General features: G+C 35.1%; 1 protein-coding gene across 1 annotated transcript in view; it reads left to right on the top strand.

Moving 5' to 3' along the window:
* Positions 1-11440, top strand: part of LOC125666867 (transcriptional repressor NF-X1-like) — a 29512-nt gene extending 18072 nt beyond the window's left edge. Inside the window, exons 17-23 of the mRNA XM_048900193.2 lie at positions 1289-1365; positions 3674-3766; positions 3878-4015; positions 6297-6363; positions 6541-6686; positions 7493-7600; positions 8646-11440. Of these exons, the coding sequence (XP_048756150.2) occupies positions 1289-1365; positions 3674-3766; positions 3878-4015; positions 6297-6363; positions 6541-6686; positions 7493-7600; positions 8646-8784 (768 nt within the window). The 3' untranslated portion in view covers positions 8785-11440. The remainder of the gene's footprint in view (positions 1-1288; positions 1366-3673; positions 3767-3877; positions 4016-6296; positions 6364-6540; positions 6687-7492; positions 7601-8645) is intronic.
* Positions 11441-12670: the final 1230 nt, after the last annotated feature.

Here is a 12670-nt window from a genome sequence, read left to right as displayed (position 1 = left end):
AGATAATCAACCATTCACACATAAATTTCCTGGTCTGTTTGGGGATTAGAGACGCTTGACTGATCACGCTTAGATAGATCTAGGGACATCAATACAGGTGAATACCTGGTATCGAAGCCAGTGATAAACAATTAAATAATGTTTATTTAGAAATTGTACTCTATGAAAACTTCACTTTTCATATTTTGATAATCAAAGAAATAATTTCTCAACTACATGTGTGTTCAGCATCATGTGATTATCTTCGCTATTAAAACTACATGTAGTTACGGACAGCTTTGGTACCAAACATGAAGGACAAAATTTATCATAGCAATGTTAAAACAGCTTCAAGTTGGGTAACTGCTTTGACATAGGTGACTAAAGGAAGTGTTCAATTAAAAAATTGTCTGTTGTTTGGACATGCCGCTTGGGTGTTCATAGATCTCGTCCATACATACACCGATCAAACTGTCCAGTGTTATCGGCCGATTCGCGCACGGCATTTACCTCAGTGAATATTCTAAAATCCCTTGATGCACACGTGATTTTAGTGCCATTATTTATTGTTATAAATGAAATCTTCTTGCATCATTATATTTTTTTATGTGGATTGCGCTTAAATTGTTCTCTGTGTTTATCGTTGGTGAGAAAAGTGTGTTAGTGTTGGGTATCGTGTGCGTTTTGTGTCTATAGTTTTGTTGTTTTTTGGATGGGATTTATTTTTATTGTGTTGTGTATTGTGTAATAAGCAAACTTTTTTTATACGAATGTTGAATATAAACCGGAACGAGTTATTGAGAGAAATTCACATGAACGCATTATGTTAAAGTTGAACAAAATGGCGGTCCAAACAAATGCAGAAAAGCAATGTTTATTAATACATCCTTATGTATCCTACACCAGAAATAAAGAAAAGGGATAAGAACATGAAGAATTACTAACATTTAAGATGAGATGTAAATAAAACAAAGTATCATAATCTTTTAAACAAAGAAACAGTAAAGATGTATTCACACACACACCCCTTCACGGAGTATCAACGGAAGATATAAAATTTCCAAATGATATTTTTAACGGATTTCACTGGCAACGTTTATTACGTTGCCCCCGGTATTACATTATTTTATTGTGACAAAATGAAAAACGTAATAACGGGGTTCCACTGTAATATCGAAATGAATAGAATGAAAAATTATCGTCAAATTCATATGTAAATTTTGTATAGTAACCAGTTTTTATTCATATAAAACTTACAGAATCTTGGTGTAGTTTTCATTGGTTATGAATGCCTTTTACTCTGTTTCAGGTGAAGATCCAGTGTAGCTGTGGAAACAGAGAGGCTAAAGTCAGCTGTCAATCACTGGACAACAAAGACTTCAAAAGGTCAGTATTTGTCATATCACCAGTGATAACAAAGTCTTCAAAAGGTCAATATTTGTCATATCACCAGTAATAAGTTCAAAAGGTCAGTATTTGTCATATCACCAGTGATAGCAAAGACTTCAAAAGGTCGATATTTGTCACATCACCAGGATTATTTCAACAAGGATTTCAAAAGGTTGGTCTTTGTCATATCACCAGTGATAAGTTCTAAAGGTTGATATTTGTCATATCACCAGTGATAAGTTCAAAAGGTCAGTATTTGTCATATCACCAGTGTTAAGTTCTTTTCAGGACTTTTATAATTTTAAGGTAGCTCCACCCTCATGTGACTTATCAATATCAATGGTTGAAAGTGGAAAAACTGTATTAATTTCCACTCAATATAGTTAGATTTAATTCATAACCAAAGAAAATGTCTATGTTGCCACCTTTTTCAAGATGTCAGACAGTATAGGTCAACATCAGAAAATCACACATTTTCATAAGGGCTGTTCCAGTAATGATCAAATGGGAGGGTTGGGCGGCAAACGATATTTTTTTGTGTGGGTGGTCGTATTTTTTCATATTTTAATTGGTCCGTGGTTGGACTGTTAAAAAAATATTTATTATGGGTAGTGGGTAGTTTCTATTGTTTTATTTTTTGCCACGTGGGTGTTGAGTTTTCAGAATATTTTTATTGTCGCTCTTGTCGTGTTCAGGTTACAAAACGTCAGAGGGAAAATTGAAAACGTGCTTTCGAAATGCTGCTTTCAAAATCGGAAATCGGAAGTAACATAGAACTATTCGAGTTGTCGCTCTTTGCAGCGCATAACTTTCCATTACGGCACTCTTCAAATTAGAGGCGTGTTTAGTAGGGTCCCTTTGGACGTGATGGCGGTGAACTCTGTTCTGTAGATTATTACAGTTTACAGTGCATCGATTTTGGGAATATTTTGAAACCAATAGGTATTCCGTTTTCTAATAAAAATAGGCAAACCTTAGTTGATTTATACGAGGGTACCGATGTGTTATATTTATCAGTCGGTGTGATGGTGATATAGAGGCCTCCGGGCGCGGGCTCCATTAGAAGACGAACAATTCGTGGAAAATCATATCCATACCCATTTCATGATAATAGCATCGTTTGGACTCCCAGTCTTTCCAACATTCCCGCCATAGATGCCTTTGATTGTTGATATGACATCGTTTCTTCAGAACTACTGTGATACAATGTCGCACAGGCATTACCGCATCATTGACTAGAATATTTGTCCCGAAAACCTCGCGAGATTTGTACCGTTTTCATTTTTAAAAATATTTTTGTGGTGGGTCTGGTTAGTTTTTTTTTTTTTTTTATTAGATGGGTCATTGTAAAATGAGTTTATTAATTTGATGGGTCATTGGGTAATTTTTTATTTTTTTTTATGGGTGCTTGGTATATACAAAAGGTGCCTCCCGACCCCCCCATGTATTTATTTCTGGAATAGCCCTAAACAGAATAATAAAATATAGATAAAAACGTGTTAGAATTACAAATATTTCATGTCAACAGTTTAGAAAATCTGCTAATATATAGATATGTACAAATTGATTGTAGATATTAGGGAAATCATTATATAACAGACATACAGTAGCGGACATACCAGCATAGGAGTTATTGTCCTTGACAACATTCTTTTCATTTGATATGAATAATTGATTATCTATAGAAAATATAAACTTTTTCAGTATCAATAGTTTCCCAGATTTTTCATTATATCCAGTGAATAAAATTTCTTCGAAAGATATATTTCCATCATGCGCAAAGTTTAAATTGATAAAGATTTTTGCTAAAACCTATGACATCACACCAGGATTGATCTGCCTTAAGTGTGTATTGATTGCTCTCTTTCTGACATACCTCTGTGTTATATCACTTCCAGTTGGCATTTCTTGTTCATTGTTATTTTGCTGTGATTGTGTTCTGGCACTTTGACATCTGACCTGGTACTACAATGTACTTGCAATGATGTCATCAATGCAGTGTTAATTGATTAATTAGAGAATAGAATGAAAGAAGTAGTTTACACAACTCTTGCTTGTTTGTTAACTCAGTCTGGCAATTTTTCTCCATGTCATATTGCTATTTTTGTTTTTGTTTTAATTCACAAAAAAACGGACCTGTGTCTCTTGTGAATTTTAGAAAATTTGATAATATATGAGATTTGGAGAAAAACTGATTAAAAAAAACCTTGGCACTGCTTGTACATGTATATTTGACAGTATTGTAGAACGAATAATTGACAGATGTTTTTTTTAGTGTTTTATCTCAGGTTTTTGTTTTCCACAGTTCACCTATGCAGTCACTGGCTACTTCACTAGGGGCAGGGCAGAGTGTAGATATCTCTCATCTAACCTCGCAGAAAAAAGTCAGAAAACAACCGTGAGTATAAATACTTTAAACTTCGAATAATGTTTGATGTGTTTCAAAATGAGAAGAGTAGATAACTCTGTTCACACAATGCATCTTGTTTTGTTTTTTTTAATTTAACAGCGTCCTGGAGTGTGATGCCGACTGTGCACTGATTGAAAGAAATCGTCGACTCGCCCTGGCCCTAGAGATAAAAAATCCGGACCTTCAGGCCAAGCTTGGCAGTCCTTCTTACTCGGATTTCCTAAAAGATTTTGCCAAGTAATTTTTGAAGACTTTTAACTAAAAGTTTGACATGGGGCTCGGTGGTCACGGTGGTCAAGTGAGTTACACATGGGATAATTTTAAACAGGTCACCAGTTTGAATGGCCGTTAGATATTGTGTATGTGTAAATGAACAAGACAGGTAATCTACATTATCTCAATCCATGTTCAGTACCTGATTAATTGTAATTGTAATTCAAAGATTTATATAGCGCCCTACCAACATGAGGTCTCTAAAGTGCTTTACAAATGTGAGAGAAAAGATCATATACATGTAAAATCGTTTTGCACATACATGTGAATAAAATATTTATAGTGTCAGAATTAAAATGCATAGTTATTATTAATTAAAATATAGCGCCTAATTTAATGATATAATTACCCTAATAACATATATTAAAACAACCCTTAGGAATAATTAAATACATAAATACATAGAAAGGACTTAAGTATCAGAACAAACTACAGTTCAAATGTCAACTGAAGGTTGTTTTTTTTTGGGGGGGGGGGGGTAAAAAAAGAAAATGTAACTTACAGCACTGTAAGAGCTTTTGGCTAGGATTTAATCTGTACTAGCTTGACCTCCTTGGTCAGGAAATGTTGTTTCTCAAACTCAGAGGTTATCCTGCAACATACATGAAAATGTTATCTTTATTTCTTAATTATCAAGCCCGACTCTGTATCGGTGCCTGCTGATTACACTGGTCAGTGAAGTACTAGCATGTATTGATGTACCAGTATATCACTTCACAGAAATCTGCAGGAAAACCTTGTTATCTGCAAAAGTGTATGCAAATTCCATCTGAATAAAAGTTTTACTTGTTTTTTTTAAAATAATATTCAATTAAGAAAAGCTGTTAGTTGATAGTAATGCTATTAGTCAGAATAGTAAGTAATTAGCAATGCCCCCTTACAAATGTAAAAGTAAATAGTAATTAGGATGAGTTCATTTACTTATGAATTGATTTACTAAGTATTTACAGAATTACTGAATTATTTTGGGCTCATGGCATGTGCGACTGGTCGACAAGGGATGCTTACTCCTCCAAGGCACCTGATCCCACCTCTGGTGTGTCCAGGAGTCCATGTTTGCTCAACTATCTAATTTGTATTGCTTATGGGATTTATGAGATTGATCACTGTTTGTTATCTTCACCTTTCATTATGAATCATATCCACAATTGTTCGCATGTCAGGGACTTTATTCCACCCCGAAAATGTAGGCAATCCTTATTTCTCTCTGTAGTGATGACCTAAGGATTCTGCTTTTAATCGGCAAGGAAGAAAAGCTTTGTTTCCTTTAGTGGTTTGTCATTGTATCAAAATCTTTAAAGATATTCTCAAGAACAAGGCCATGATAAGTCGTATAAATATGCAAGCATCCTCAGGTAGAGCAGATTCAAGATAAATGATGATTACTATATTGTTAGAATTTGATAATAGAAAATGACTTGAAATATGTAAAAAGGATTTATTAAAATTCATATAGAGTCACTTTTGTGTAGGAGTTTTGTACAATTTGAAGGATATTTTACTTCTTAAGGGAGAGGGGTTTACATTCTATGCCAAAAGAGAATAAGCACCTTTTACTTGTATTAAAAAGAACCTTGATAAATACTGGGGTGTATAAAAACAATCAATACCCTAAAGTTGTGTAAACAACAAGATTACTGTTTGTGAATGTAATAGTCATGGGCTACCACACAGTATACAATTATTTCATGCCTATTGTGGAAACAGTCCAAACTATTGCCCCGAGGAAGTGGCGATGACCTGGAAAACTTGCCAGAGGCCGTAGGCTGAGGACAGCATTTTCCCAGGTCTTCGCCACTACCGAGGGGCAATAGTTTTGACTGTTTCCCTAGTAGGAATGAAATAATTGTTTTATTACCTAATCTGCTAATTGTGAAATAGTTTCACACGTGACTGGAAAACAGTTAGTATCATGACCAGGAAACAGTTCGTCACATGATTGGGTAATAGTAGGTCACGTGATGAACTGTTTCACCCCTGTTCATTTTGTGTTCCTTTCTCTGCTGATTAAAGGTGGAAAACAGAAAAAAATATATGATATCTAGTAGATTAGGTAATAATAATGGTTAATTGTCTGAAGTGACAGAATGATTAGTGAGGTCATGAAATGACCGACTCAGGGGAGCACTGTGGCCTGTGGGCCTCTTGGGTTTAAACCTATGATAATGCAATATAGATGAAACTTTTTGATGTGGAACCTAGTCATCAACAATTCATATTTTAGTATTCAGGGTTTCTTTTTCAGAAAGAACCTTCATTTTGTGGCAGGTGTGGAGAAAAATTTCAATGATTTGGTGCAAAATGCTAAAAAGGTACAACTGAGGCTTTATTGATTATGATACAGCATGAATGATTCAAACCACCAATTCATATTTTTTTTGTCAAGAATCGTATTTTTAGGATATAAAACTTAATTGTCAACAGAGTGCAGTAAACACAATGAATTAATGGAGGAAACATTAAGTGAGCTCTATTAAAACCTTTTGCAGGCTAAACAGGCATATCGGTCCCATTCTTTTCCTTCAATGAACCGTGACCAGAGACGGCTGATCCACGAACTATCCGAGTGTTACGGATGTGAGACACAGAGTTACGACTACGAACCTAATAAAAATGTGGTTGCAACTGCTTACAAGTATGTGTAATTCGAACTTTTTGTATCCAACTACAATAGCCAGTTTTGAGATACATGTACATCCAAATTGTTTCCCTTTCGAGAACTCTCAAAACATAGTAAAGCGCAAAACAACTTGTTTACATGCAGGAGTGGGACAAATATTAATCACTGCATATTAAGTTAATGTGCTCAGTAAGTTTATCATACGCTGTTTCATCACCCAATTTCGACTGATACACAAACTAAGTAAATGATAAGTATTCAAGGAGTAATTAAATACTTGAAACTCTTATTATATCACGTTATTTTATTGTACCTACCTATCATATCTAGGATTTTACTTGCAAATATGGCATTGTATTTATGTTCCCACTTAAATAAATCATTTCTCTTGATAGTAGTTCATATTTCCTACATTAATTATTTAAAAAGAATTCGGTTTTAATACATTTTATCATCTTTCTCACTGACTGTAAGATTCACTCTGTCCCACTTAGGCATTCAAAGTTCCACTAAATGCACCTCCTACACAGGAGAGCTTGAAACTGGCGTATTTATTAACCTGTTCTGTGATTGTCTAGAGTTGATTAACCTTAGCATATTGATACAGGAAGGTTATCAAGTCAGTCAGTATATTGTTTAAAAGTAGAACTTTGCAGAGATCACTTTTTCAGATATTTATTGTTGCCAAGAGAGGCAAGTTTGTCAATTATCTTTCAATCTGCCTTGATATTATCTAAATATTCTCCTTGAGACTAGAAAGAATGCAATGAATAAATCATGATTTAATGTTTTCATGTTGAGTACAAGTATTTGAATTTCAGAGACAAGTGTTGGCTTCCAAATGTAACCTTGACCTCATCTGTACAGAGAGAAATGCACCCCAAAGCCCCACCTCCAATACCTCACAGACACAGTGAAACAGAAATCAGGTAAGATACTCCCTGTCCCATTTACCTAGAAAAACAACAAAACATCTATCCCACAAACAACACAAAACATCTATCCCACAAACAACACAAAACATCTATCCCACAAACAACACAACAAAACATCTACCCCACAAACAACACAAAACATCTATCCCACAAACAACACAACAAAACATCTACCCCACAAACAACAAATAAAATATCAACCCCATAAACAACACAACATACCACCTACCCCCACATACAACACATCAAAACACTTACCCCACAAACAACACATCATATTTGCATCTACCCCACAAACAACAAAACATCTACCCCACAAACAACACAACAAAACATCTACCCCACAAACAACACAACAAAACATCTACCTCACAAACATCAAATAGAATATCTACCCCACAAACAACACAACAAAATACCTGCCCCACAAACAACACAACAAAATACCTCCCCCACAAATGAAACAGAAACATATCTGCCCCACAAAAAACAAATAAAAATCTGCCCCACAAACAACATAACAAAATATCTACCCCCACAAACAACACAACAAACCACCTACCCCCACAAACAACACAACAAAATACCTCCTCCACAAACGAAACAGAAACATATCTGCCCCACAAACAACAAATAAAAATCTGCCCCACAAACAACATAACAAAATATCTACCCCCACAAACAACACAACAAACCACCTACCCCCACAAACAACACAACAAAATACTTACCCCACAAACATCAAAACAAACCACCTACCCCATAAACAACACAAAACATCTACCCCACAAATAACACAACAAAACATCTACACCCCCCCCCCCCCCCCTCAAAAAACACAACAAACCACCCACCCAACAAACAACACAACTAAACAGATCAGAGAGTAAACCAACTTACATTCAATGCAGGACACACACCTTACAAGTAGCTGTGATCTATTGTAGGTTACCCTCTATGATAGTGTGTAATGCCTACACTTAATGGAATTCACTCATAAACGCTATCAGCCTGTGAATTTTCCTCTGCTTCTTTTCAGGGAAACTGCGCAGGCTGCCAAACATAGCTTTGAGGTGCTGAAGGATAAACCCATTGAAAGGTTCCAAAGGTCATCCAACACCAAGGACACTGAAAAGACCACGAAAGTGATCGATTACTTTGACTTTTCCACAAAGTGATCAGTGGTCTGTGAATTCTATGCATGTTTTCATTTGAGATGTTTTACATCATTTACCCCCCCCCCCAAATGTTGGCATTTCAATTCTGTTATGAATACATTTTTCTTCTGTTTCCTTAGATATGCAGATATGTTATACAAAGTGAATTATAGATTATGAACAGACTTTTGTGTTACTATCGTTCCAATGACACGGTGTCACTTCGCTTGATCGAGTGTGCAAATTTTCTTGATAGATTTCAATGAAACAGGGTTTACTTTTATTCTCGGTAACCAATCACATTGATAGAATGGCGAAGCATGTCATTGAAACCCATTTTTATTGAAGCTAAACAGCCAATCAGTGTGTGCTGTGTCAATTTACAAGAGTGGTATCTTTACACAGTTTTCCATGCAAAAGGACACACTGTTTCTGGAGTGATAATACATGATGAAATTTTGAGTTTGTTTAGAGGGCACAATTATATAGTCTTAGAGGAAAATATTTGAAACAATTATTTGTTACGAATGGATTCCATTTTTAAAGAATTGTTACAGAGTAATTCCACATATCAAATGATATTTTTTTATACAAATAAAAATTGAGAGTTTAGACTAGGCCTTTTATTTTCTTCTAGAGAAATTGGAAAGCGAAGTTTCTGTTTATTAGAAATCTTTATGAACATTGTTTGCCAATTTAGAATCAAAAATGCATTTAGCTTTTTTTATGAATAAAAAAAAAGTTGTCATTGTACATTTTAGAAATCTTGGTGTTCTTACCCCTGCGTATGGCTTCCTTGACTATGACAAGTATGTTGACAATTACAATTTTGGAAGCCAGAATATGAAGTATATCCTGCGTAAAAAAAAAAAAAAAATTCATAATAGATCTATATTTCTCTAACAAAAAACTGTCAATTTCAATCAATCAAATATCGTGTTCATGCCACTTTAAGGAGACCATTGAGGTGACATTGAATATGCAGACATACATTTTGTACTGTTACTTAAAATCTCAGTTACAAGATTTAGCATTTTGACAACACAGGCATTCATGTAGATGTATCTAAATCAAGAAGAAAAAAGCCTTGATGACCCATGGGTTCTTTTTATTACGTTTGTACATGTATATATTTCAGTCTTTAACCTAATGTAACTCTTCAAAATATTATCTAAAATTCTCAAAACAGCTACTCATTTAATACATGTATATTAAATTAATTCACATTACAAAATTAATGTAGGTTAACTCAGATAACTAGCTCCACATTTAAGCTGGGTTAATTTTACCCACATTAGAAGCTGGTTTAGTTAACCCCCTTCGGGCTTGAAGTGGGTCAACTTTTAAAACCAGAATTAACTTCAATTAAGTGCAGTTTGATGATAAATGAGCTCATTGGAGCCTTTTATTAGAATGCATATTAAAATTCAATGTTTGTAGCAGTTTATTTTGCTAATTGTTCAAAGTACCCCATTTAGAGCTTAAAAATTGCAATGTGAATGTGAACCACATTAATCCGGGATAAGTTAATTACATTAGATTATCCAGATTACATTAATCCAGTGTATACCGGCCCAAAAAGTCGGTATAAAAAGCACTTTGACTCATGTGATATTTTGTGATTTTTCTGGTGCAATGTATTCGTGGTAGTTTGTGCACATGTAATTTTGTTTTGAACATGATTACACAACATCTCTGGATGTGTATTATTAGTTACCTTGATACATACATGTAGCTTTCAATTTATGTTTGTTTGGGGGTTTTTTGTTATTTTTTTTTTTAAGTTTTGGTGGTATTTTTAGCTCACCTGATCCGAAGGCTCAAGTTAGCTTTTCTGATCAAAATTTGTCTCTCGTTGACGTCGTTGTAAACTTTTCACATTTTCATCTTCTTCTCAAGAACCACTGGGCCAATTATAAACAAACTTAGTCAAAAGCATCCTTGGGTAAAGGGCTTTCAAGTTTGTTCAAATGAAGGGCCATGCCCCCTTCAAAGGGGAGATAATCACAAAAATAGGGTGGGGTCATTTAAAAATCTTCTCAAGAACCAATGAGTCAGAAGACCTGAGATTTACATGAAAGCTTCCTGACATAGTGCAGATTCAAGTTTGTTCAAATCATGGCCCCCAGGGTAAGTTGGGGCCACAATAGGGGATCAAAGTTTTACAAAGAAATGTATAGGGAAATCTTTAAAAACCATCTCAAGATCCAATGAGTCAGAAGAGCTGAGATTTACATGAAAGCTTCCTGATATAGTGCAGATTCAAGTTTGTACAAATCAAGGCCCCTGGGGTAGGTTGGGGCCACAATACGGACTAAGGTTTTACATGCAAATATATATGGAAAGTCTTCAGATATGGGCCAAAGTAACTCAGGTGAGCGATGTGGCCCTTGGGCCTCTTGTTTCAAATATTTGATGTTCCAGCATAACGTTTTATACCTAAGTAATATGATGAACTTTGTCATGTGTTCATTTTTGTGAATAGATGGTAATGTTACACTGTACTGCAGTAACACCTGCACAGTACTGAATTATATGTACCCAATACTGCTGACAGAACTACCGAACCCTGTCACACTTCAGCACTGAACATATCCAAGACAAAACTGTTGTTGAGAGTATTAAACAGCACCATTGTATATATACAATATGGTGAATAAAAATTCTGTTTATTTAGTACTCTTCTGTACTCTGTGTTTATTAACCCCATTCCTCACAATCACCCACTTTAACGCATATACCTTTGCCCCACAATCACGCATGTTCAATGCGCATTTGTTTTTATTGCGTTTTATCGTTGATACAGCGAAAAGTTCGTTTTATAATATTTCTTTTCACACATATTCTGAATGAATCTCGTGTTCTTTTTACTACATGTACAATCCAATGTAGCATTGGTTAGTGCGTGTTCCTTCAATGAAAACATTTAGTGCGCTCGAGGGAAAAAAAAGAAAAAAAAAAGAACATGTACATATACACACAAGAATAACTTGAGGTAACCACACGCTACATACATATATGATATTCATTTAATTTAGATTAAAACAATGCAAATTGGGGCAAATGTAAATACAATGTTAAAATTGAATGAATATATATGGGTTGCTCTACAATTCTTAGATACAATTACACTAATCGTCCTTCCAATCACAGCATCCGCCTCATCGAATCATCTACAATTGATTAAAACTTTCAGAAAAAATCAATTAAAATTTTCAAATAAAAATCATAGTGCACATTTGTTTAATAAAACTTTGAGCATATGGCGACATAAATTGGATTATTTTCATATGGAGTTCATGACATAGCTTTCTTGTTCATGACGTCGCATAAAGTAACGTCAAAATGGTACAACGTTATCGTAAACTATACTGTATTTACATATGTATTATAAATAAGTAAAGCTTTTTACGAAGACATCATAACCATTTTATGGAAGTATGCACCATATGAAAGAATTTTGAGGGATATCATTTAATTTGGACGCGGGGCCAAATTTGGCCCCAAACGTACCTGGTCCTTTTTTTATATCTTGGGTCCTGTAAGACAAAATGGTGATAAAATGAGCGATTGATTAAAAGCAAGTAAGTGTTGATTTCCTGGTGACAGTTTTGTGCATTACTGTTGAAGTTTGAAAACAAGTTGTCTATTGCGTAAATCCAGACACATCTGAATCGAAACGTCGGTCGAAGCATAAACCGTCACTGACTCCGGCATTTATACATTTTCCAGAATCAAAATATGAATGCGAGCGAAGAGAAGTCGACGAAGGCTATGCCTCTCGACTTCTCTAAAGAGAATAGGCCCTCCGATGTTCAAAGGCCTCGGGTACCAGGCTAGCACCAGACCATCGTCGAAAGCCACACCCACTGTCTCCGTTACACTTCGTCAATGTGGTAAGGCATCG

Source organism: Ostrea edulis, chromosome 10, assembly GCF_947568905.1.
Source record: "Ostrea edulis chromosome 10, xbOstEdul1.1, whole genome shotgun sequence".
Lineage (NCBI taxonomy): Eukaryota > Metazoa > Mollusca > Bivalvia > Ostreida > Ostreidae > Ostrea > Ostrea edulis.
The sequence above is the reverse complement of the archived record's forward strand: the minus strand, read 5'-3'. Positions and strand labels throughout refer to the sequence as shown.